Raw genomic sequence first — 27,157 nt, 5'->3', positions numbered from 1 at the left:
TCAAATTTCCGACATTTCAGACATTTTAAAAACTGCAAGGGGGTTTGGGCAAAATATGACCCATCGCCATTTTCAGTAATTGGCATATTTTCGGTATGAAACGTCGTAATTTGAAACTGAAAATAGGTGCAGAGAGTCAGAATTCGGCTCAAAAATCACGCTCAGGAGTCAAATTTCCGACATTTCAGACATTTTGAAAACTGCAGGGGGGTTTGGGCAAAATATGACCCATCGCCGTTTACAGTAATTGGCATATTTTCGGTATGAAACGTCGTAATTTGAAACTGAAAATAGGTGCAGAGAGTCAGAATTCGGCTCAAAAAACACGCTCAGGAGTCAAATTTCCGACATTTCAGACATTTTGAAAACTGCAGGGGGGTTTGGGCAAAATATGACCCATCGCCGTTTTCAGTTATTGGCATATTTTGGTATAAAAAGTCGTAATTTGAAACTGAAAATAGGTGCAGAGAGTCAGAATTCGGCTCAAAAATCACGCTCAGGAGTCAAATTTCCGACATTTCAGACATTTTGAAAACTGCAGGGGGGTTTGGGCAAAATATGACCCGTCGCCGTTTACAGTAATTGGCATATTTTCGGTATGAAACGTCGTAATTTGAAACTGAAAATAGGTGCAGAGAGTCGGAATTCGGTTCAAAATCACGCTCAGGAGTCAAATTTCCGACATTTCGGACATTTTGAAAACCGCAGGGGTGTTTGGGCAAAATATGACCCATCGCCCTTTACAGTAATTGGCATATTTTCGGTATGAAACGTCGTAATTTGAAACTGAAAATAGGCGCAGAGAGTCAGAATACGGATCAAAAATCACGCTCAGGAGTCAAATTTCCGACATTTCAGACATTTTGAAAACTGCAGGGGGGTTTGGGCAAAATATGACCCATCGCCGTTTTCAGTAATTGGCATATTTTCGGTATGAAACGTCGTAATTTGAAACTGAAAATAGGTGCAGAGAGTCAGAATTCGGCTCAAAAATCACGCTCAGGAGTCAAATTTCCATCATTTCAGACATTTTGAAAACTGCAGGGGGGTTTGGGCAAAATATGATCAATCGCCGTTTACAGTAATTGGCATATTTTCGGTATGAAACGTCGTAATATGAAACTGAAAATAGGCGCAGAGAGTCAGAATTCGGCTCAAAAATCACGCTCAGGAGTCAAATTTCCGACATGGCTCTCTGCACCTATTCGTTGTTTGAAATTCCGACTTTTTATACCAAAAATCTGCCAATTACTGAAAGTGGCTGTGGGTCACATTTTGCCCAAACCCCCCTGCAGTTTTCAAAATATCCCAAACATCCCAAATTCGATACCTGAGCCATATTTTGGACCCAAATTCTGGCTCTCTGCAACTATTCGCAGTTTGAAATTCCGACTTTTTATACCAAAAATATGCCAATTACTGAAAGCGGCAGTTGGTCACATTTTGCCCAAACCCCCCTGCAGTTTTCAAAATATTCCAAACATCCCAAATTCGATACCTGAGCCATATTTTGGACCCAAATTCTGGCTCTCTGCACCTATTCGCCGTTTGAAATTCCGAATTTTTATACCAAAAATCTGCCAATTACTGAAAGCGGCTGTGGGTCACATTTTGCCCAAACCCCCCTGCAGTTTTCAAAATATCCCAAACATCCCATATTCGTTACCTGAGCAATATTTTGGACCCAAATTCTGGCTCTCTGCACCTATTCGCCGTTTGAAATTCCGACTTTTTATACCAAAAATATGCCAATTACTGAAAGCGGCGGTGGGTCACATTTTGCCCAAACCCCCCTGCAGTTTTCAAAATATCCCAAACATCCCAAATTCGATACCTGAGCCATATTTTGGACCCAAATTCTGGCTCTGCACGTATTCGCAGTTTGAAATTCAGACTTTTTATACCAAAAATCTGCCAATTACTGAAAGCGGCGGTGGGTCACATTTTGTCCAAACCCCCCCCCCTGCAGTTTTCAAAATATCCCAAATTCGATACCTGAGCCATATTTTGGACCCAAATTCTAGCTCTCTGCACCTATTCGCCGTTTGAAATTCCGACTTGTTATACCAAAAATCTGTCAATTACTGAAAGTGGCGGTGGGTCACATTTTGCCCAAACCTCCCTGCAGTTTTCAAAATATCCCAAACATCCCAAATTCGATACCTGAGCCATATTTTGGACCCAAATTCTGGCTCTCTGCACCTATTCGCAGTTTGAAATTCCTACTTTTTATACAAAAAATCTGCCAATTACTGAAAGCGGCGGTGGGTCACATTTTGCCCAAACCCCCCTGCAGTTTTCAAAATATCCCAAACATCACAAATTCGATACCTGACCCGTATTTTGGACCCAAATTCTAGCTCTCTGTACCTATTCGCAGTTTGAAATTCCGACTTTTTATACCAAAAATCTGCCAATTACTGTTTAGACCCGTGCTTGTTTAGACCAGTGGGTGCTTGTTTAGACCTGTGGGTGCTTGTTTAGACCAGTGGGTGCTTGTTTAGACCTGTGGGTGCTTGTTTAGACCAGTGGGTGCTTGTTTAGACCAGTGGGTGCTTGTTTAGACCAGTGGGTGCTTGTTTAAACCTGTGGGTGCTTGTTTAGACCAGTGGGTGCTTGTTTAGACCAGTGGGTGCTTGTTTAGACCAGTGGGTGCTTGTTTAGACCAGTGGGTGCTTGTTAAGACCAGTGGGTGCTTGTTTAGACCAGTGGGTGCTTGTTTAGACCTGTGGGTGCTTGTTTAGACCTGTGGGTGCTTGTTTAAACCTGTGGGTGCTTGTTTAAACCTGTGGGTGCTTGTTTAAACCTGTGGGTGCTTGTTTAAACCTGTGGGTGCTTGTTTAGACCAGTGGATGCTTGTTTTGTTTGTTTGGAATAATAAAGCAAAGTATAGAAATTATTCATTTATTGTCATGTGTTATATAAGTATTTACACAGGGTACATATGAAGATTAAGGTCACTTATACAATAAACACTTCACTTAATTATGAAGTTCAATAAAGCTTTCAGTGTGAGCACAATTTGATAGATTCAGCGCTTCATGTTAGTGCCAGGCAGACTGTCCGTGGCTCCATAGGTTTCCTGGCCGCACACGTCGTCAGACTCACCGTGAAGACTATCCCTCGTCTCAAGATCAGGTTACTTAAGGTTAAATATTCTTACAAACACAGGCACAGATACTCATTAAACTATTTTAGATCGAATAGCAACATTTAATAGTAAAGCTGCATGATGCCATCTTCAGCTGTGTTGATGTACACACGCGAGATAAAGATACATGACGGTGAATTATACCAGGAACATACCAGGAGCATACCAGGAACATACCTGGAGCATACCAGGATCATACCTGGAGCATACCAGGATCATACCTGGACAGGGTTTCGGGAGGTGTCCTACTTCCCGACCCCGGCCAGGAGCCAGGCTCCACTTTTAATCTAATTTCAGTGTATGGTTGCCATGGTCTCCAAGGAGTATGGTAACCCCCGGTGCAGAACTCCTGCGTCAGTATACGGAGCTGTGGGCTGCTGACTATCGTGTGGTTACCATCATGCTGCGTTATCGTGTAATCATTTAATATAGTGAGATAACTGTATCTACTCTGATCATTTTATCTACCGTTGGAGTACCTTTATCTACCCTGTGATAACGATCTATCACGTTTTCTACCGTGATTACTTTATGGTAGATGTGATCACGCGGTATACCACATCTACCATGTGATCACTTTAACGTGTCGATCACGTTGTCTACCGAGTGATCACGTTCTCTACCGAGTGATCACGTTGTCTACCGAGTGATCACGTTGTCTACCGAGTGATCACGTTGTCTACCGAGTGATCACGTTGTCTACCGAGTGATCACGTTGTCTACCGAGTGATCACGTTGTCTACCGAGTGATCACGTTGTCTACAGAGTGATCACGTTGTCTACCGAGTGATCACGTTGTTTACCGTGTGAGATTCTAAAACATAACACACCAGGAGCACTGGAGTTGAACACAGTGCACCGTCTCTCCTGAGTTGGTACACGGTACAAGGTAGACTTGTAACTTGGGTTACTTAAGAAAGGCACTGTAAGCAGGTACAAAGTGTGGCACTCTTCCCTCGCTTGTGTGGTGCTGGCCGACGGTCTCCAAGATCTCACTTGTCTCTTGTCTTGCCAATTTACATTGATTTCTGAGAACAGATGCTTTTTCACCCACAGGGTTGTAAATCCGTCAAACCGCCTACCCGCCGAAGCCGTAAATGTCAGAACGCTGTTAAATTTTAAAGTCCAACTGGGAAAGATCAACGCAAATGGGGGGGGGGGGAGACCTTCGACAAGCCACCGGCTTTCTGTCCTCGTCGAGGCCACTAATATTAGTGGGCCGCAGGTAAATTCATGTAATTTCGTCACATTTCGCCTGACCAAGTGTTGTTGTAACTCGCTGCAGGCCTTGGTCAGCTGAATTCTGAGTCTCCGTTGGTCTCTCTGGGGCTCGAACCATTACTGGCCTTGATGTTGCCTTTTAAATGACTCGTAAATATAAACGGGCGCGTTTCATAAGGTTTGGCAGGACCAAAGAAACTGGAGGTGAAAGACCAGAGGAGGTAGAGAAGGAGGCCGGAGAGGAGGGCGCCGAGGCCGGTGACGACACACGAGGCCACCAACAACACCGGCAACATGTTGTTCACTTCCAGACACGACAGCTTCGGGTACCTCAACATGCGCACCCAGGTGGGGCCGCTCTTCACACACTCACAGAACGTCACGTTCAACACATCCTCCGCCCTCGCTGTCGGGAACGGCTGTCCCTCGTCAGGAGGGTGGCTGACCGGCAGGTCCCGGGGCTCCCGACCGCTTCCCTCCGCCTCGTCTTCGTCGTCCTCGCCGCCCGATAGATGGTGCCTCGGTAGCTCTTTTAAGGGTATTTGGGTGGTGAGGGAGTGTTGCGTTGCGGGTAGTGGGGCGTGGTGGTAGTGGGCGTTAGGTAGCGGGCGTGGGAGGGCGGCGTGGCGCGGGTGGCAGGTCATGGCGGCCAGCTGGGTGAGGTGTAGGGCGGTGAAGATACACACACACAGACAGGTGACTACACTCACGCAACACAGCGCCACCAACACTCCCTGCGGGGAATGGAGAAACTATACTTATAATCGCTGTAAGGATGAGCTACATGATATCTTACCCATAAACCCTACAGGTAAAAAACACCTCCCTTTCCAGAATTGTGACCCAAATAGATATAGACAATTTAGTTAGGCTCTCAAAATATGAGGCCGGCAGAAACATTTATGGACTGTGTTCGGAGGATGGTATAACAATACTGAGATGCCAAATCCTTTAAAAGTTTCAGCAATAATGAAAAGCTGGCGGGAACTTCATTGACCCGGCACAACCGGGTCATTAGGCTGGATGGTAGAGCGACGGTCTTGCTACAAGCAGGTCAGAGTTTAATCCCCGACTGCCCAAGTAGTTGGACATCATTCATTTCCCACCGTCCCATCCCAAATCTTTATCCTGATACCTTCCAAGTGCTATATAGTCGTAATGGTTTGACACTTTCTCCTACTAGTTCCTTTCCCGGCATGACCGGAAACTCTAACTGGAAGTGGGCCATGAGAAACTAAGGCACAGCGAGTTGTTGAAGAGAGGCCAGAGGGAGTGTCACAGATGTAGGGCAGAGATGATATATTGGCTCAAGCAAGGTGAGAGAAGCAGTTCTGATTTGCAAGCTGTCCGGAGAGGTTGACGAGCGCGCCACAGATGCCACTGTACTGACGAGCGATCCATGGATGCCACTGTACTGGGCGGACCCATGGTAGAAATTGTGAGCCGATATCGTGAGTAGTGTGTGCTGTTATGAAGTGATTAACATTGGGCCAGTTGTCTAAGAGTCTAGGGGATTTCCGGAAACTAGGATGGTATAGTGATTATAATTGTGTAGACTAGTGGGGAAGCTGGTCAAGGATTACGTGATTAGGATACTTAGTGGTGTTTGTGAGAAATGTAAATATTGAATATATATAATAAGTAATGTTTAACTCAACTCATCCTAATCTTGTGTGGTTCCCTGCCAATATAGTTGCCTCAGGTACATTCAATTTTGACGTTTAATGCAAACCCCACCTGTGTCCTAATCACTTAATTAGGATAGATGGGTGGTGTTTGTGTGGGGCAAAACAAAACATTCTGGCAACCGCATCAGTCTACACAATGCTAATCACTATACCATCCTAGCCTGCGGAGATGAACTGAATTCTCAAATTACTCACCAAATGTTAATGACTTCATAACAGCACACACAATGTCAACTCACAAGTTCCACGATGGGTCAGCCTCCGCTACAGTGGGAGTGGAGGTCCACCAGCTGGGAGCAAGCCACCTTGGAAAGATGCATCCGTGGCTCGCTTGTCAACATCTCAGAAAAGCCTGTAGATCAGAACCGTTTTCCCCACCATGTCTGAGCCAATATGCCATCTCTGCCCCACATCTGTGACATCCCCTCTGACCTTCAACAACTGTTCATTGTGCCTTAGCTTGTCAGAATCCACTTCCAGCTACAGTTTCCATTTGCGCTGGGTCATTAAAGTTACCGCCAGCTTCTTATAATTGCGAAAGCTCTTAGAATATTCAGCATATATTTGTGTCCCAGTATTGCCTCACCTAAACCAAACCGACTTCCACACACAGTCACACAAATGCTTCCACCAGCCTCATGCTTTCAGAGAACCTAACTAAATTATTCATATCTGTTGGGTCACAATACCACATCCTGGACAAGTGTGAGGCCTGGTGATACTACACGACTTCAGACCTACTGGACACCAACCAGACCCTTTAAGTAACTGTGAGCTCTATGTTAGAAGTATATTTGGGAGTCTACACCACTTGCTGATGAAGTCCTGACCAAATGTAAACTGCGTCAGCAAAATTATTTGCACACACACATTCCCTCACTATGTGATTCAATGTGAAAAATAAATGATTTTATAGAGATATAACAAATATATGTATATATAATATTCGTCGTGGCAGACCGAAGAGTTCCAATGACAATTTTAAGCTTGGAACACAAGTGACCCAAAAAAATGAAGAGGGCAACACAGTAGGGGCAATTAGGCTACTTACCAGTGAAGAAACAATCGCCCCTAGAAATACTGCAACTGCCGACTCACTGACAGAGAGAGAAGCACCCTCCCAGAGTACCATGGGAACCCACTGCTCGGGACACAAATGCCCCAGACATGGGACCTCTATTCCTCTAAGCGTCAGAGGTATATAAAGCCATCATGTCATTTCCGCCAGGCTCAGCAGGGGGATACACTGGAGTAAGACCTCAGCACCTCAAGGAGATAACAAACCCTGTTCTCGGCGAAGTTGCCGAGACACTGCAGTTAGAGGTCACGAAGTTTGTCAACGACTGCCTCTCTGGGCTGATCCCAGATACAATTAAACCCTTCTTCTACGGAGCATCCCTTTGTGCCCTCAAGAAGAAGGAAGGTGGTGTCAGACCTAATGCCGTGGGTAACACTTCAGCGCCTTGTTACTAGGGCAGCTGTCAGAAAAATTAGCATAGACGCTGCAACGATGCTTCGACCCCATCAACTAGGCTTTGGTGTCCGCCATGGCTGTGAAACAGCAGCTCATGCAGCGCGAGCCTATATTAAGCACCTCCCAGAAAATAAGGCATTAATTAAATTAGACTTTAAAAATGCCTTCAACCAGGTAAAAAGGGATGCGATACTGGAAGCAGTTCGAACAAGCTTTCCTTCTCTACTTCCCTTCATTTCAGCAGGGTACAGTAGGGAATCGACACTGTTGTTTGGGGAACATGAAGTTGTTTCTGCAGAAGGTGTCCAGCAGGGAGACCCACTTGCCCCTTTCCTTTTCTGCATGGCAGCTAAAGAGGTCACAAGCAGGTTGTCCAGCGAATTCAACATCTGGCCTGGACGATGGCACCCTGGCAGGAACATAGGAATCTCTGCTAGGAGATCTTCAGCTAGTGAAATCGAAGGGAGAGGCGCTAGGCCTTAAACTAAACCCATCAAAGTGTGAAATCATCTCATCCAGCAAACCAATCATAGATGCAGCACGAATCTTATTGCTAGGAGCCCTAGTGATCGCTCCCACCAACAGTGTGCTGCTAGGGGCACCTCTGGGCTCGAACGCCATTGAGGTAGTCCTCGAAGAAAAGCTGAAAGACTTGAGAAGGATGGAGGAAAGAATAGGGGCGTTGGATGCTCACAATGCTTTGCACCTTCTTACAAGGTGCCTGGCCTTACCCAGACTTACCTATTTCCTCAAATGTGCTCCTTCCTTTGACAGCCCAAAATTAATGGAATACGACTCACTCCTAAAGTCAATAACTATGAAAGTGTTAAACCTCTCCCTGCAAGATGACAAGTGGGACCAAGCAACGCTCCCAGTTAGACTCTTGGGGTATAGGTATTCGCAAGGCAACACAGTTAGCATTGCCGGCATTCTTATCCTCGACCAGTGCTACAAGTGAATCAGTGAATGAAATACTACCAGAATATCTAAGGAACTCCACTAAGATTCGTGATCCCAAATTTGTGGAAGGAGCTGGTAAGTGGGACACATGCCAATTCACACACTCGACCAACTTTTCCAAACGACGGCAAACAGGCCAAATGGGATAGCCCCATAGTGGAGAACATTGCCAAAGCATTGCTGGAGGCAGCTTCAGAGAAGGACAGAGCACGTCTCCTAGCTGTGCAAGCCCCCATGCCTGGACCATCGGGTCCTAAGTATTGGTGTTGACCTGCGCCTTGCCGCCCCTATCTCCACCGAACACTGGTGTATTTGCGGCCATGCAAATAGTTGCAGACCAATACGGCAGCCATGGTCTCATCTGTCGAATGACACAGGGAAAGATTGCCAGACATGAAGCAGTCAATGACATCAAGAGAAGTTTGTCTACAGCTGGATGTCCAGCACAAAGGGAACCTCAGTTGTGCAGACCTGACAACAGCCAAAAACGCCCAGATGGAGTCACCCAGCAGCCATGGAGGGAAGGTACACAGGTCGTATGGGATTACACATGTGCGTCTGCATTGGCTATAAGGTACATCCACCTTATAGCACAGTTGAGGGAGGCGGGGCGGTCACCTTCAGGGAGACCCAGAAAACCAACAAGTACAGGGATCTAGAACGTAGTTACAGGTTCGTGCCGATAGGCTCCAAGACTCTGGGCGCGTGGTGTAAATGTGAACTTAAGTTCCTAAGGGAGGTGGGTGAGGACCTCATTGGGAAAACTAGAGATTCAAGAGCGGCCAATTTCATGTTCCAGCGCCTCAGTGTCGCAGTTCAGAGGGGAAATGCGAGCTGTATCTTGGGTACACACCCGACCTCCGAAGAGCTGGACGTGGTCAAGTGGACAATCCACTTGAGAATGGTCCAGGACGGACCGAAACGTCGTCGTCCTTTCACCTTCTAGTGTGGTCTGGTCAACATTCTTCAGCCACGTTATTGTGACTCATCTCCTGCATATTATATTATATATATATATATATATATATATATATATATATATATATATATATATATATATATATATATATATATATATATATATATATATATATATATGCGAACAAGCCTGAATGGTCCCCAGGACAATATGCAACTGAAAACTCACACCCCAGAAGTGACTCGAACCCATACTCCCAGAAGCAACGCAACTGGTATGTACAAGACGCCTTAATCCACTTGACCATCACGACCGGACATAATGAGGTGATAGCCGAGGCTATTTGAACCACCCCACCGCCGGCACTCGGATAGTAATCTTGGGCATAGCATTTTACCAAATCACCTCATTCTTTGGGGCACACGTGAGGAACACAAATGCGAACAAGCCTGAATGGTCCCCAGGACAATATGCAACTGAAAACTCACACCCCAGAAGTGACTCGAACCCATACTCCCAGAAGCAACGCAACTGGTATGTACAAGACGCCTTAATCCACTTGACCATCACGACCGGACATAATGAGGTGATAGCCGAGGCTATTTGAACCACCCCACCGCCGGCACTCGGATAGTAATCTTGGGCATAGCATTTTACCAAATCACCTCATTCTTTGGGGCACACGTGAGGAACACAAATGCGAACAAGCCTGAATGGTCCCCAGGACAATATGCAACTGAAAACTCACACCCCAGAAGTGACTCGAACCCATACTCCCAGAAGCAACGCAACTGGTATGTACAAGACGCCTTAATCCACTTGACCATCACGACCGGACATAATGAGGTGATAGCCGAGGCTATTTGAACCACCCCACCGCCGGCACTCGGATAGTAATCTTGGGCATAGCATTTTACCAAATCACCTCATTCTTTGCATATTGTCCTGGGGACCATTCAGGCTTGTTCGCATTTGTGTTCCTCACGTGTGCCCCAAAGAATGAGGTGATTTGGTAAAATGCTATGCCCAAGATTACTATCCGAGTGCCGGCGGTGGGGTGGTTCAAATAGCCTCGGCTATCACCTCATTATGTCCGGTCGTGATGGTCAAGTGGATTAAGGCGTCTTGTACATACCAGTTGCGTTGCTTCTGGGAGTATGGGTTCGAGTCACTTCTGGGGTGTGAGTTTTCAGTTATATATATATACAATACATTCATGATGGTGATTACAAGCGTCCCACCACCACCTACAGCCTGGGTGTGGGACGCATGAGAGCCAGATTATAATTGTATGTAAATTGCTGAATGCAGGAACTCTCACTCTTTGTGTTAGGGCATACTGAGGTCACGCTGATGTTAGTTGGAAAAACTGTGACGCCATTGTTGATTTATGTGAGGAAATTATGTACCTAACTCATCAGTAATGTAACTTAATCATCAACTAAATATATTTGGGGTTGATTCGTTGAGTGCATGATGTGCCTGTGTGACCTCACCCCCCAGCGCTCACGGGATGAGGTAAACAGTCGACTACAACCCACCAGTGTGGTGTGAGAGGCAGGAGACCTGGCCAGACAAACCTTGAGGACGCAGGCGAGGGAGGCGGGACGACGTCTGCGCCAGCTGGCCATCCACACGGCGCCCAACACCCCCGCCAGGAGCACCTGCAGCAACAACCACACTGTAAAAACTGGTCCACTTCCTCCACCTCTCAAGGAACACATTCCTGCCCTGGACCCCGCGGCTCCCCACGGCACACTTCCATGTTAACATGCCCTAGACCTAGTAAGGCCTAAGGCAAGTTAACATTCCATTATATTCAAGATATATAAACAAAAACTGACAATGAGGCAAAGAATAAATTAGCATTATATTGGCAGAGCGACCCACCTAACGACCTCGCCCACTGTTGCCACCACAAGGACGCGCTACTTCCCATCGCTCCCCACACCATCCAACCTCAGAGTGGCCTTACCAAGTCTGGTAACACTGATAATATACCCCAGTGTTGGGTTATCTTCGGGACACAACCGGTTAGCATCCTCCAGCTACTCTTCCGCCAACACCAATACTTGGCGAGGATGCAAACCACAACAGTTGCATACCTCGCATGAGCATATTTACAACGGAAACTAGCACAATAAACTGCCACTCACAGGATGAGTATGGGGAGCACAATAAACTGCCACTCACAGGATGAGTATGGGGTGCACAATAAACTACCACACACAGGATGAGTATGGGGAGCACAATAAACTACCACACACAGGATGAGTATGGGGAGCACAATAAACTACCACTCACAGGATGAGTATGGGGAGCACAATAAACTACCACTCACAGGATGAGTATGGGAAGCACAATAAACTACCACTCACAGGATGAGTATGGGGAGCACAATAAACTACCACTCACAGGATGAGTATGGGGAGCACAATAAACTACCACTCACAGGATGAGTATGGGGAGCACAATAAACTACCACTCACAGGATGAGTATGGGGAGCACAATAAACTACCACTCACAGGATGAGTATGGGGAGCACAATAAACTACCACTCACAGGATGAGTATGGGGAGCACAATAAACTATTGTCACGCTGTAACATGCAAGTCTGAACCCCTGACCCCACATGACCCCTTGACCCCGCGCACTACCCTGACCCCCTGCCCTTACCACCTGCCCTGACCCCCTGCCCTCACCCCCCTGCCCTCACCCCCCTGCCCTCACCCCCTGCCCTCACCCCCTGCCCTCACCCCCTGCCCTCACCCTCTGCCCTCACCCTCTGCCCTCACCCCCTGCCCTCACCACCTGCCCTCACCACCTGCCCTTACCCTTAACATCACCCCTTGCCCTCACCCCCCCCTGCCCTCACCCCCCTGCCCTTACCCTTACCACCGCCCCCTGCCCTCACCACCTGCCCTCACCACCTGCCCTCACCCCCTGCCCTCACCACCTGCCCTCACCCCCTGCCCTCACCCACTGCCCTCACCCCCTGCCCTTACCATCACCCACTGCCCTCACCCACTGCCCTCACCCACTGCCCTCACCCACTGCCCTCACCCCCTGCCCTTACCATCACCCACTGCCCTCACCCCCTGCCCTTACCATCACCCCCTGCCCTCACCCCCTGCCTACCTCACCACTCACCGGGACACCAGCATAGTGGGGAACCTCTCTGAACTTGAGTGAAGGCGCCCACACTAGGAACCAGGCGGCCAGCGTCACGCCCATGACGCCCACCAACACCTGGGCTGTCACCACCAGCACGCCCACGCGCCCCACGCCGCCCGTCGGCCACCGCCGCCCACGCACAGCTGGAGAGCAGAAGATGAGGATTACTGGCGCGTGAGGCTCCACAATGACGTCAGCTGCAATACACTTAAAAAAAAAAAAAAATTTTGCCCCGAGGGGCGAGTTTATTGGGCAGCGTCACTCATCCTGTGAGTGGACACACCGCCATAGCAGCATGTACAACACTCCCCAATAGGAAGAAAACATAAGAACATAAGAACATAAGAACAAAGGTAACTGCAGAAGGCCTATTGGCCCATACGAGGCTGCTCATATTCTATAACCACCCAATCCCACTCATATACTTGTCCAACCCGTGCTTGAAACAATCGAGGGACCCCACCTCCACAATGTTACGCGGCAATTGGTTCCACAAATCAACAACCCTGTTACTGAACCAGTATTTACCCAAGTCTTTCCTAAATCTAAACTTATCCAATTTATATCCATTGTTTCGTGTTCTGTCCTGTGTTGATACTTTTAATACCCTATTAATATCCCCCCGGTTATGTCCATTCATCCACTTGTAAACCTCTATCATGTCACCCCTAACTCTTCGCCTTTCCAGTGAATGCAACTTAAGCTTTGTTAATCTTTCTTCATATGAAAGATTTCTAATTTGGGGAATTAACTTAGTCATCCTACGCTGGACACGTTCAAGTGAATTTATATCCATTCTATAATATGGCGACCAAAACTGAACTGCATAATCTAAATGGGGCCTAACTAGAGCAAGATATAGCTTGAGAACCACACCAGGTGTCTTGTTACTAACGCTGCGATTAATAAATCCAAGTGTCCGATTTGCCTTATTACGAACATTTATGCATTGATCCTTTTGTTTTAAATTCTTACTAATCATAACTCCCAGATCCCTTTCGCAATCCGACTTCGCAATCACAACACCATCTAGCTCGTATCTTGTAACTCTATCATCATTACCTAACCTCAGAACTTTACATTTATCAGCATTAAACTGCATCTGCCAATCCTTTGACCATTTCAAAACCCTATCTAGATCAACTTGAAGTGATAGTGAGTCCTCCTCCGAATTAATTTCCCTACCGATTTTCGTATCATCGGCAAATTTGCAAATGTTGCTACTCAAACCTGAATCTAAATCATTTATATATATTATAAACAACAGAGGTCCCAGGACAGAGCCTTGAGGCACTCCACTTACAACATTTTCCCACTCTGACTTGATTCCATTTATACTAACTCTCTGTTTCCTTTGGTATAGCCATGCCCTAATCCAGCTTAATATAGCACCCCCAATACCATGAGACTATTTTTTTAATCAGTCTTTCATGTGGCACTGTATCAAAAGCTTTGCTAAAGTCAAGGTATACAACATCGCAATCCTTACCACTATCAACTGCCTCAACAATGCTAGAATAAAAAGATAACAAATTTGTTAAACATGAACGGCCATTTATAAAACCATGTTGCGACTCAATTATTAATTTATGTTTTTCAAGATGAAGACGAATTTTATTTGCTATTATAGATTCGAGTAACTTTCCCACAATAGACGTTAGGCTAATTGGTCGATAGTTAGACGCAAGTGATCTATCTCCTTTCTTAAAAACTGGTATCACATTAGCAACTTTCCAAAACTCTGGCACTCTGCCTGACTCTATTGATTTATTAAATATGGTTGACAGTGGGTCACAAAGCTCCTCTTTGCATTCTTTAAGCACCCTAGCAAACACTTCATCCGGCCCTGGGGATTTGTTTGATTTGAGTTTTACTATTTGTTTAAGAACATCCTCCCTGGTAACTGCTAAACTCGTCAACCTGTCCTCGTCCCCACCCACATAGACTTGTTCGGCTGAAGGCATATTGTTAAGTTCCTCTTTAGTAAATACAGATACAAAATATTTATTAAAAATACTACTCATCTCTTCATCACTATCTGTTATTTGACCTGTCTCAGTTTTTAATGGACCTATCCTTTCCCTAGTCTTAGTACGATATAACTGAAAAAAACCCTTTAGGATTTGTCTTTGCTTGCCCTGCTATGCGAACTTCATAGTTTCTTTTTGCTTTCCTTATCTCTTTTTTAACATTTCTAACCAGTTGTACGAATTCCTGTTCTAAAGTGACCTCCCCATTTTTAATCCTTTTGTACCAAGCTCTCTTTTTACCTATAAGGTTCTTCAAATTCTTTGTTATCCACTTTGGGTCATTAGTATACGATCTATTCAATTTGTATGGTATACTACGTTCCTGTGCTTTGTTTAGAATATTCTTAAATAAGTTATATATTGAATCCACATCGAAATCCCCATTTAAGTCACCTATCGCTGGGTTCATGTCTCGCTCCAAGACCGGCCCACACCCCATACCCAAGCCTTTCCAATCAATTTGACCCAAAAAATTTCTTAGGCTATTAAAATCAGCTTTTCGAAAATCTGGCACTTTAACAGAATTTTCTCCTACTGGTCTATTCCATTCTATGCTAAATCTGATTTCTTTGTGATCACTGCTCCCTAGCTCACTCCCTATTTCGATGTCATTAATTTGCGTTTCCCTGTTAGTTAACACTAAATCTAAAATATTATTTTCCCGTGTTGGTTCCTTAATGTGTTGCGTAAGAAAGCAATCATCAATTAATTCTAGAAAATCTTCTGCTTCACTATTCCCTGTTTTGTTCAACCAGTTTATTCCGCTAAAATTAAAGTCACCCATGACATAAATACTGTTAGATCTAGATGCTCTAGATATTTCATCCCATAGATGCTTTGCTTCCATTCTGTCTAAATTTGGTGGCCTATATATTACTCCTATTATAATATTATTAGCTTTTTCGTTTAATTCAATCCAAATAGTTTCTGTGTGTGGCTCTGTTTTGATTCCCTCTTTGAGACTACATTTCAAATTGTCCCTAACATATATGGCTACTCCACCTCCTCGTCTAATATATCTATCTGTGTGAAATAGTTTAAATCCATATATTTGATATTCAGCTAATAGTTCTCTATTTTCTACATTCATCCACGTTTCGGTAAGTGCAATAATATCTATTTTTTCTGTGCAGACATTAGCATTTAATTCGTTAATTTTATTTCTTAGACTTCTACTGTTAGTGTAATATACCCTAAGTGAATTGTTATTTTGCGGACCTTCTCTTTCCCTGATCGTTTTGCCAATTCCTTTCTCCCACAAACACATACTTTTATTACCTCCATCCTCCAAATCAATTCCCATACCTCTATCTACTAACAGTTTAAACCCAAACAAACACCTCTAACCACTTCTTCTAGCGAGTTCGCAACAGCAACAACCCCAGCTCTCGATAGATGCACCCCATCACGAGCATACATTTCATTTCTTCCATAGAAGTGTTCCCAGTTGTCTATGAAAGATATTGCATTTGATTTGCACTATCTTTCCAGCCGGCAATTGACACCAAGTGCCCTCGATATCCATTCATTTCCCACTCCCTTTCTTGGAAGAATGCCACATATGATCGGGATTCCTCCCTTACTCCTAACTAACTCTATGGCTGTTTTATACCTCTGAATCAGTTCCTCACTCCTGACTCGACCAACATCATTTCCTCCCACGCTAATGCAAATAATGGGATTGTTCCCATTACCAGCCATAATATCATTCATGTTGTTTATAATATCACCAATGCCAGCTCCGGGATAGCAAACCCTTAACCTGTTCCCCCTATCTCTAGCACAAAACGTTCTATCCAAATACCTTATCTGGGAATCTCCCACAACTAATGTTAAGAACATAAGAACATAAGAACAAAGGTAACTGCAGAAGGCCTATTGGCCCATACGAGGCAGCTCCTATTCTATAACCACCCAATCCCACTCATATACTTGTCCAACCCGTGCTTGAAACAATCGAGGGACCCCACCTCCACAATGTTACGCGGCAATTGGTTCCACAAATCAACAACCCTGTTACTGAACCAGTATTTACCCAAGTCTTTCCTAAATCTAAACTTATCCAATTTATATCCATTGTTTCGTGTTCTGTCCTGTGTTGATACTTTTAATACCCTATTAATATCCCCCCGGTTATGTCCATTCATCCACTTGTAAACCTCTATCATGTCACCCCTAACTCTTCGCCTTTCCAGTGAATGCAACTTAAGCTTTGTTAATCTTTCTTCATATGAAAGATTTCTAATTTGGGGAATTAACTTAGTCATCCTACGCTGGACACGTTCAAGTGAATTTATATCCATTCTATAATATGGCGACCAAAACTGAACTGCATAATCTAAATGGGGCCTAACTAGAGCAAGATATAGCTTGAGAACCACACCATGTTTGCTTATAAAATCACTACAACGCGTCCAGCGTAGGATGACAGGTTATCCCTCAAATTGGAAATATGTCATATGAAGAAAGATTGGCAAAGCTTAAATTACATTCTCTAGAAAGGCGAAGAATTAGGGGTGACATGATAGAGGTGTACAAGTGGATGAATGGGAGATATTAATAGGGTATTAAAAGTATCAACATAAGACAGAACACGAAACAATGGGAATAAGTTGGATAAGTTTAGATTTATGAAAGACTTGGGTAAATACTGGTTCGGTAACAGGGTTGTCGATTTATGAAACAAAATGCCGCGTGGGGCTTGGTGGAGGTGGGGTCCCTCGATTGTTTCAAGCGTGTGTTGGACATGTATATGAGTGGGATTGGGTGGTTATAAATAGGAGCCGCCTCGTATGGACCAATAGGCCTTCTGCAGTTGCCTTTGTTCTTATGTTCTTATAACTAGGAGGCCGGACCTTTGAACCCCGGAACCTCCACAAGGTAGGTAGTTAACTAGAGTGAGGCCCTCCACACCCAGGGTGAGGCCCTCCACACCCAGGGTGAGGCCCTCCACACCCAGGGTGAGGCCCTCCACACCCAGGGTGAAATCCACAATATCTAGGGTGTGAATACCGCCGGCAAGGTCGGGCGAATAATCGACGCGCACCTGTGCAAGGCCACCGTGTTTATTACGCAGTAACACTACACCACCACTGTGGCCCCCCTGGTGACACAGTCACTGTGGCCCCCCCCTGGTGACAAGTCACTGTGGGCCCCCCCTGGTGACACAAGTCACTGTGGCCTCCCTGGTGACAAGTCACTGTGGCCTCCCTGGTGACACAGTCACTGTGGCCTCCCTGGTGACACGAGGTACAGCTGGCCACACGAGGTACAGCTGGCCACACGAGGTACAGCTGGCCACACGAGGTACAGCTGGCCACACGAGGTACAGCTGGCCACACGATACAGCTGGCCACACGAGATACAGCTGGCCACACGAGATACAGCTGGCCACACGAGATACAGCTGGCCACACGAGATACAGCTGGCCACACGAGATACAGCTGGCCACGCGAGATACAGCTGGCCACGCGAGGTACAGCTGGCCACGCGAGGTACAGCTGGCCACGCGAGGTACAGCTGGCCACGCGAGGTACAGCTGGCCACGCGAGGTACAGCTGGCCACGCGAGGTACAGCTGGCCACATGAGGTACAGCTGGCCACATGAGGTACAGCTGGCCACGCGAGGTACAGCTGGCCACATGAGGTACAGCTGGCCACACGAGGAAGGGAATGAGTATAGTTGTTAGCGGTGACGTCACACCGTTGGGTTAATGCCACACTTCCTGTATTAAAGCCGGATACCTCGCCTGCCTCACTACCTGTGAGGCAGGTGCACCCGACCACCTGTGAGGCAGGTATAATCCGGCTGTGCTGGACGAAACCACCTCAGTAAACGCCTCGTGAAGCCACATCAAGAAACACTACAAGGAACCACGTCAAGGAACACCACACGGAACCCCCCTTAAGCGACAGCAAATATCCCTCCCATATTGTGGGTGTGGCTCTCGTGATGGTGAACGGCACAGACCGGACCCACGCCTGGGTGGGGCACAGACCGGACCCACGGCTGGGTGGGGCACAGACCGGACCCACGCCTGGGTGGGGCACAGACCGGACCCACGGCTGGGTGGGGCACAGACCGGACCCACGGCTGATGATGGCTTCTCTATCCCCCCACAACCCTCCCTCCCTCCCTATCCTGGTTCTCCGCGCAAAGCAAAACAAGCGGAGGCGGCGTTAATTCATACCAAGCCCACGAGAGGAGTTCGTGGTGATGCTGCAGCACCAGAAGTCGTTGGCTCCTCAAGGCAACAGAGGTGGGGCGTGTTGAGCGTCGCCAGCCTCTTCTCTCGGGTTACCTTCACTGCTCATGACTCGTCAGGGCATCTACATGGCACTGCGCTCTCACTGCTCTTTCCTGTGTTGTGACACACAGTTAAGTCTCCACTTTGTGAGTCAGTTTCAATTTTTCTCTCTCCAACCCGGACTGAAAGATTCGCCTTGATGTTTAAGCCAGTTTACCCCGAGGGAAATGCAAATGTGACGTTTTCTATGATTTAAGTTTTCTTCCTCAGGGTGAAGGAGAAGTTATCTGGACGCCGATCATAGATTCAATAATTTATTTATTTATATATACAAGAATTCTTACATTCTTGTGCAGCCACTAGCACGCATGGCGTTTTGGGCTTGTCCTTAATCCTAATTTCCCCCGGAACACGACCCGCCAAATCGTTAAACAACCAGGTACCCATTCACGGCTGGGTGAACAGATTAAGGATTGGCACCCGGTTAATCCTTTTCGGCCAGGATACGAACCCAGGCCAAAGCGCTGGGCGAGTGTGTTACTAACGAAAGAGAAAGAGAGAAAAAGAGAAAAAGAGAAAAAGAGAAAAAGAGAAAAAGAGAAAAAGAGAAAAAGAGAAAAAGAGAAAGAGAAAAAGAGAAAGAGAAAAAGAGAAAGAGAGAAAAAGAGAAAGAGAAAAAGAGAAAGAGAGAAAAAGAGAAAGAGAGAAAAAGAGAAAAAGAGAGAGAGAGAGAGAAAGAGAAAAAGAGAGAGAGAGAGAGAAAGAGAGAGAGAGAGAAAGAGAAAAAGAGAGAGAGAGAGAGAAAGAGAGAGAGAGAGAGAGAAAGAGAGAGAAAGAGAGAAAGAGAGAGAGAAAGAGAGAGAGAGAGAAAGAGAAAGAGAAAGAGAGAGAGAGAGAGAGAGAGAGAGAGAGAGAGAGAGAGAGAGAGAGAGAGAGAGAGAGAGAGAGAGAGAGAGAGAGAGAGAGAGAGAGAGAGAGAGAGAGAGAGAGAGAGAGAGAGAGAGAGAGAGAGAGAGAGAGAGAGAGAGAGAGAGAGAGAGAGAGAGAGAGAGAGAGAGAGAGAGAGAGAGAGAGAGAGAGAGAGAGAGAGAGAGAGAGAGAGAGAGAGAGAGAGAGAGAGAGAGAGAGAGAGAGAGAGAGAGAGAGAGAGAGAGAGAGAGAGAGAGAGAGAGAGAGAGAGAGAGAGAGAGAGAGAGAGAGAGAGAGAGAGAGAGAGAGAGAGAGAGAGAGAGAGAGAGAGAGAGAGAGAGAGAGAGAGAGAGAGAGAGAGAGAGAGAGAGAGAGAGAGAGAGAGAGAGAGAGAGAGAGAGAGAGAGAGAGAGAGAGAGAGAGAGAGAGAGAGAGAGAGAGAGAGAGAGAGAGAGAGAGAGAGAGAGAGAGAGAGAGAGAGAGAGAGAGAGAGAGAGAGAGAGAGCAGTACTCACGGTAGCCGTTTTTAGCGAGGACGAGCATGCGGGAGTGTCTGAGGCTGCTCCTGGTAGGGGTGTGCCTGCCGCCCAGGTTCTTCACGACCAGGCTCTGCGGGACGGTTGTGGCCAGGGTGTTGGCCTGGGAGGGCGTCCTCACCAGCCTGGCCTGCTGCCTCTCCTCCCCCGCCGACATCTTGGCCAGCCAGGAGGCGTCGCACACCGACACTGGACGCACGCGCTCCTGAAGCACGCACCATATCATCACTCACAATCCTCATCGGCTGCCTCTTCCTATCTTAAAATATGAACAGTTTTCAGCGTGGTCCCCAAGGGGAGCGGCCAGACGGGGAGGGAACCCCGTGGCGCAAAGCAGAACATAGGACAGAGAGGCTGGTATTTGTGGCATCACTGTCTACCTGACATTGGTACACACGAATTAAGAAACATTCACCGTGTCTAGGCAGTAAGTGGTACAACAGGTTCATTTTTTACTGAATTTATCATATTTTGTGGCAGTGATCACAAATTTGAACATCTCATAAGATCTGTGTGCTTGAAAGAACCGTCTTATTTAAAAGGATGACTGTATGTAGATTCCATTTAGACAAGAGAAATAAATTAATATGTTCACAATGTCAGAGAGCTTTGTGTGCTTGTGTGATAACGTCAGTGACCTGAGACACGCAAGACATTTGACCAACCCTCTCCTATGTATTGTGCGGCCGCTAATGTTTAACCCAATGTTATCAGGCTCAAGTTTATTCCATACATTTACATTGGTGGCTCACGGAACTTTATAGAACACCTGGGCCTGGCTCTGCGTACGTTCTCGTTCTCTCTCTATCTCTCTCTCGTTCTATCTCTCTCTCGTTCTATCTCTCTCTCGTTCTATCTCTCTCTCGTTCTATCTCTCTCTCGTTCTATCTCTCTCTCGTTCTATCTCTCTCTCGTTCTATCTCTCTCTCGTTCTATCTCTCTCTCGTTCTATCTCTCTCTCGTTCTATCTCTCTCTCGTTCTATCTCTCTCTCGTTCTATCTCTCTCTCGTTCTATCTCTCTCTCGTTCTATCTCTCTCTCGTTCTATCTCTCTCTCGTTCTATCTCTCTCGTTCTATCTCTCTCTCGTTCTATCTCTCTCTCGTTCTATCTCTCTCTCGTTCTATCTCTCTCTCGTTCTATCTCTCTCTCGTTCTATCTCTCTCTCGTTCTATCTCTCTCTCGTTCTATCTCTCTCTCGTTCTATCTCTCTCTCGTTCTATCTCTCTCTCGTTCTATCTCTCTCTCGTTCTATCTCTCTCTCGTTCTATCTCTCTCTCGTTCTATCTCTCTCTCGTTCTATCTCTCTCTCGTTCTATCTCTCTCTCGTTCTATCTCTCTCTCGTTCTATCTCTCTCTCGTTCTATCTCTCTCTCGTTCTATCTCTCTCTCGTTCTATCTCTCTCTCGTTCTATCTCTCTCTCGTTCTATCTCTCTCTCGTTCTATCTCTCTCTCGTTCTATCTCTCTCTCGTTCTATCTCTCTCTCGTTCTATCTCTCTCTCGTTCTATCTCTCTCTAAATAGTCGTAATGGCTTGGCGCTTTTCTCCGATAGTTCTCTCTCCCTCTCTCTCTCGTTCTCTCTCCCTCCCTCTCTCTCTCGTTCTCTCTCCCTCCCTCTCTCTCTCGTTCTCTCTCCCTCCCTCTCTCTCTCGTTCTCTCTCCCTCCCTCTCTCTCTCGTTCTCTCTCCCTCTCTCTCTCTCTCGTTCTCTCTCCCTCTCTCTCTCTCTCGTTCTCTCTCCCTCTCTCTCTCTCTCGTTCTCTCTCTCTCTCTCGTTCTCTCTCCCTCTCTCTCTCGTTCTCTCTCCCTCTCTCTCTCGTTCTCTCTCTCTCGTTCTCTCTCTCTCGTTCTCTCTCCCTCTCTCCCTCTCTCTCTCGTTCTCTCTCCCTCTCTCTCTCGTTCTCTCTCCCTCTCTCTCTCGTTCTCTCTCCCTCTCTCTCTCGTTCTCTCTCCCTCTCTCTCTCGTTCTCTCCCCCTCTCTCATTATTCCATGTGACAACATCGGTGCCATTTGTTGAGCACACCAGGCCCAATTTTTTGTTCCCGGTGGAAGGCTGTGATCTTATTTGATCCCTGTGTAATTTCTGTCTTACTAATCACATTTTTAGTTTGCAGAAGTGATATGGAGGGTATCTTGGTCGCCACGACTCAATTCACCCAGGGCAGTCCTGAACGCAAGACATGTTCCACTGAAAAAAAGTGGCCGGGGATGGCCAAGTTGAGTTACGAGATGGAAGTATTGTTCGTTTGTTAAGGCTTGTTATAATTGAAGCCCGTAGGGAAGCCACCTGGAGACCCCCTGCTAGTGTGTTGCTGGAGACCCCCTGCCAGTGTGTTGCTGGAGACCCCCTGCCAGTGTGTTGCTGGAGACCCCCTGCCAGTGTGTTGCTGGAGACCCCCTGCCAGTGTGTTGCTGGAGACCCCCTGCCAGTGTGTTGCTGGAGACCCCCTGCCAGTGTGTTGCTGGAGACCCCCTGCCAGTGTGTTGCTGGAGACCCCCTGCCAGTGTGTTGCTGGAGACCCCCTGCCAGTGTGTTGCTGGAGACCCCCTGCCAGTGTGTTGCTGGAGACCCCCTGCCAGTGTGTTGCTGGAGACCCCCTGCCAGTGTGTTGCTGGAGACCCCCTGCCAGTGTGTTGCTGGAGACCCCCTGCCAGTGTGTTGCTGGAGACCCCCTGCCAGTGTGTTGCTGGAGACCCCCTGCCAGTGTGTTGCTGGAGACCCCCTGCCAGTGTGTTGCTGGAGACCCCCTGCCAGTGTGTTGCTGGAGACCCCCTGCCAGTGTGTTGCTGGAGACCCCCTGCCAGTGTGTTGCTGGAGACCCCCTGCCAGTGTGTTGCTGGAGACCCCCTGCCAGTGTGTTGCTGGAGACCCCCTGCCAGTGTGTTGCTGGAGACCCCCTGCCAGTGTGTTGCTGGAGACCCCCTGCCAGTGTGTTGCTGGAGACCCCCTGCCAGTGTGTTGCTGGAGACCCCCTGCCAGTGTGTTGCTGGAGACCCCCTGCCAGTGTGTTGCTGGAGACCCCCTGCCAGTGTGTTGCTGGAGACCCCCTGCCAGTGTGTTGCTGGAGACCCCCTGCCAGTGTGTTGCTGGAGACCCCCTGCCAGTGTGTTGCTGGAGACCCCCTGCCAGTGTGTTGCTGGAGACCCCCTGCCAGTGTGTTGCTGGAGACCCCCTGCCAGTGTGTTGCTGGAGACCCCCTGCCAGTGTGTTGCTGGAGACCCCCTGCCAGTGTGTTGCTGGAGACCCCCTGCCAGTGTGTTGCTGGAGACCCCCTGCCAGTGTGTTGCTGGAGACCCCCTGCCAGTGTGTTGCTGGAGACCCCCTGCCAGTGTGTTGCTGGAGACCCCCTGCCAGTGTGTTGCTGGAGACCCCCTGCCAGTGTGTTGCTGGAGACCCCCTGCCAGTGTGTTGCTGGAGACCCCCTGCCAGTGTGTTGCTGGAGACCCCCTGCCAGTGTGTTGCTGGAGACCCCCTGCCAGTGTGTTGCTGGAGACCCCCTGCCAGTGTGTTGCTGGAGACCCCCTGCCAGTGTGTTGCTGGAGACCCCCTGCCAGTGTGTTGCTGGAGACCCCCTGCCAGTGTGTTGCTGGAGACCCCCTGCCAGTGTGTTGCTGGAGACCCCCTGCCAGTGTGTTGCTGGAGACCCCCTGCCAGTGTGTTGCTGGAGACCCCCTGCCAGTGTGTTGCTGGAGACCCCCTGCCAGTGTGTTGCTGGAGACCCCCTGCCAGTGTGTTGCTGGAGACCCCCTGCCAGTGTGTTGCTGGAGACCCCCTGCCAGTGTGTTGCTGGAGACCCCCTGCCAGTGTGTTGCTGGAGACCCCCTGCCAGTGTGTTGCTGGAGACCCCCTGCCAGTGTGTTGCTGGAGACCCCCTGCCAGTGTGTTGCTGGAGACCCCCTGCCAGTGTGTTGCTGGAGACCCCCTGCCAGTGTGTTGCTGGAGACCCCCTGCCAGTGTGTTGCTGGAGACCCCCTGCCAGTGTGTTGCTGGAGACCCCCTGCCAGTGTGTTGCTGGAGACCCCCTGCCAGTGTGTTGCTGGAGACCCCCTGCCAGTGTGTTGCTGGAGACCCCCTGCCAGTGTGTTGCTGGAGACCCCCTGCCAGTGTGTTGCTGGAGACCCCCTGCCAGTGTGTTGCTGGAGACCCCCTGCCAGTGTGTTGCTGGAGACCCCCTGCCAGTGTGTTGCTGGAGACCCCCTGCCAGTGTGTTGCTGGAGACCCCCTGCCAGTGTGTTGCTGGAGACCCCCTGCCAGTGTGTTGCTGGAGACCCCCTGCCAGTGTGTTGCTGGAGACCCCTGCCAGTGTGTTGCTGGAGACCCCCTGCTAGTGTGTCTTCACCCTCCAGGTGGTAGATAGTATTGTGTCTTCACCCTCCAGGTGGTAGATAGTATTGTGTCTTCACCCTCCAGGTGGTAGATGGTAGAGGGGAGGGAGGGAGGCACAAGAGGAGGAGGAGTGGTCACAACAAGAGCACCAGAGGGAGGGAGGGAGAAAACTTACCTTGGAGGCGGAGGCGGCGCTGGAAGAGGAGGAGGCGGCACTCACACTTCGTGTACGAGGTAGTGTTGAAGACATACTGACGCCCGCACGCCCGCACCTGCAACACGTCACACAGCTGAGTCAAGGGTGAGGTGACCCGTCACACAGCTGACTCACCCAACACGCACGTGGTGGGTGAGTCAGTCACATCCTGGACTGGTTACCTTCCCCGCGTGTCGGGGAGAGCAATGGGTCGGGCGGGGCCAGGTGATGGGGGTGGGGCTGTGGACCACCGGCCTGTGTCAACACTGTGTCAAAGGTTTTCTGGCAATCCAAAAATATGCAGTCTGCCCACCCCTCTCTTTCTTGCCTGATTTCTGTTGCCTGGTCGTAGAGTTCAATTAATCCTGTGAGTCAGGACTTGCCATCCCTGAACCCATACTGATGCTGTGTTACAAAGTTCTTTCACTCCAGATGTTCCACTAGCTTTTTTCACACAATCTTCTCCACCAACTTGCATGGTATACAAATTAGGGACACTGGCCTGTAGTTCAGTGCCTCCTGTCTATTCCCCTTCTTGTATATCGGGACTACGTTAGCCGTCTTCCAAATTTTTGGCAGTTCACCTGTTACCAGTGATTTGTTATTCACTATGGAGAGTGGCAGTCACAGTGCTTCTGCTCCTTCCTTAATTTAAGTAACGATGGTGAGATTCCATCTGGGCCTATAGCCTTTGTCACATCCAACTCTAGCAAAAGCTTCCATACATCCCCACTGGTAATCCCAAACTCTTCTAGCGGTGCCCGTGTCGCCACCTCCAAAAGTTTAGCTCCCCGTGTACCCTCTCCTCCATTTTCTCCCAGTCTATCCTTCCGTGATTGAAGTCCCTCTGAAGGCTGTGGTGACGCACCCATGACGACCCGGCTGTGGTGACCCAGGCAGCCATGAAAACCCTAGCGTTGACGGAGGCAGCCATGAAAACCCTAGCGTTGACGGAGGCAGCCATGAAAACCCTAGCGTTGACGGAGGCAGCCATGAAAACCCTAGCGTTGACGGAGGCAGCCATGAAAACCCTAGCGTTGACGGAGGCAGACATGAAAACCCTAGCGTTGACGGAGGCAGACATGAAAACCCTAGCGTTGACGCAGTTCAAGCGCTACTGATCATGCGAAAGGAGGCAGCATCAGGTATTCATCTCCCCCAGTTGTCCTTCATCCCAGCACGAAGCCGCAGCATCCCCAGGTAAGGTGAAAGTTGTGTTGGCGGAACGAGCCGCCCACACGCCGCCGCCCTCACCCACTTTCCTTCAGCACGCGCCCGCCTCACTACACTACAATCCAAATTGCTTTGTGCGCCGCTCTCCCCAGCCGCCCACAGTGACCGCCTGCACACCACAAGCCTGGGTCTCGCTCTCATTGATTGATTGATGAAGATTAAGCCACCCAAAAAGGTGGCACGGGCATGAATAGCCCGTAAGTGGTGGCCCTTTTGAGTTATTACCAGTATCAATAGATACTGGAGATCTGTGGAGGTGCGACTGCACCCTGCGTGACGGGAGATGTCTCCCGAGGTTCCTCGCTCTCAGTTTTGTGACCGGTTAAGATTGATAAAGATTAAGCCACCCAAGAGGTGGCACGGGCATGAATAGCCCGTAACGTGACGGGTTAGGTTATCTTGAGGTTATCTTGAGATGATTTCGGGGCTTTTTAGTGTCCCCGCGGCCCGGTCCTCGACCAGGCCTCCACCCCCAGGAAGCAGCCCGTGACAGCTGACTAACACCCAGGTACCTATTTACTGCTAGGTAACAGGGGCATAGGGTGAAAGAAACTCTGCCCATTGTTTCTCGCCGGCACCTGGGATCGAACCCAGGACCACAGGATCACAAGTCCCGCGTGCTGTCCGCTCGGCCGACCGGCTCCCCTTAACCCGGCCGACCGGGTTAAGGATAAGCTGAAAATATATACATTAGCAGCCAAGTGCCGATGTCTTACCCCAGATCAAGGTCTCCTCCACCTATAGCCTTCACCAAGGTCTCGAGAGGCTAGGTGCATTACCCTTAGAAACATGCCCTAAACGCTATTGGTGTTTGTGGCTTTACGAGAATGTAAGAACACCAATGTTATGCACTCTCTCAACCAATTATATCTTCTTGTATATAAATAAAGATAAATAATGATGTCGTGAACGTGTGTTAAGTACAAGTAAGAGAGACCAGGATGCAGGAGAGAACAACGTTCACTACAGGAGAAGATAACCGCTCTGGACCCTACAACCATCTCCCACTCTCCACAGAACAAAGAAAAGGTCTGACGTGTGAAGCAGAATATATTGAGCTGAAATTTAAACTAATAAACATGGCCAAGC

The 27,157-nt window shown here is 48.3% G+C and overlaps 1 protein-coding gene across 6 annotated transcripts in view; it reads right to left on the bottom strand.

Annotated features, from left to right (window-relative positions):
* Window positions 1-2,890: 2,890 nt before the first annotated feature.
* The window catches only part of LOC123753935 (uncharacterized), a 66,580-nt gene continuing 42,313 nt past the window's right edge, over window positions 2,891-27,157 (bottom strand). For all 6 annotated transcript variants that reach the window (XM_069306448.1, XM_069306465.1, XM_069306444.1 and 3 more), the window contains 5 exons: window positions 24,815-24,911; window positions 20,290-20,515; window positions 12,565-12,731; window positions 10,994-11,077; window positions 2,891-5,106 (listed from right to left, as the gene is read on the bottom strand). In XM_069306448.1, coding sequence (XP_069162549.1) covers window positions 4,444-5,106; window positions 10,994-11,077; window positions 12,565-12,731; window positions 20,290-20,515; window positions 24,815-24,911 — 1,237 coding nt within the window. In that variant the 3' untranslated portion in view covers window positions 2,891-4,443. The remainder of the gene's footprint in view (window positions 5,107-10,993; window positions 11,078-12,564; window positions 12,732-20,289; window positions 20,516-24,814; window positions 24,912-27,157) is intronic.

The sequence above is a fragment of the Procambarus clarkii genome, chromosome 6 (assembly GCF_040958095.1).
Source record: "Procambarus clarkii isolate CNS0578487 chromosome 6, FALCON_Pclarkii_2.0, whole genome shotgun sequence".
In the NCBI taxonomy this organism is placed as follows: Eukaryota; Metazoa; Arthropoda; class Malacostraca; order Decapoda; family Cambaridae; genus Procambarus; species Procambarus clarkii.
This window is presented reverse-complemented; position numbering and strand designations above follow the sequence as displayed.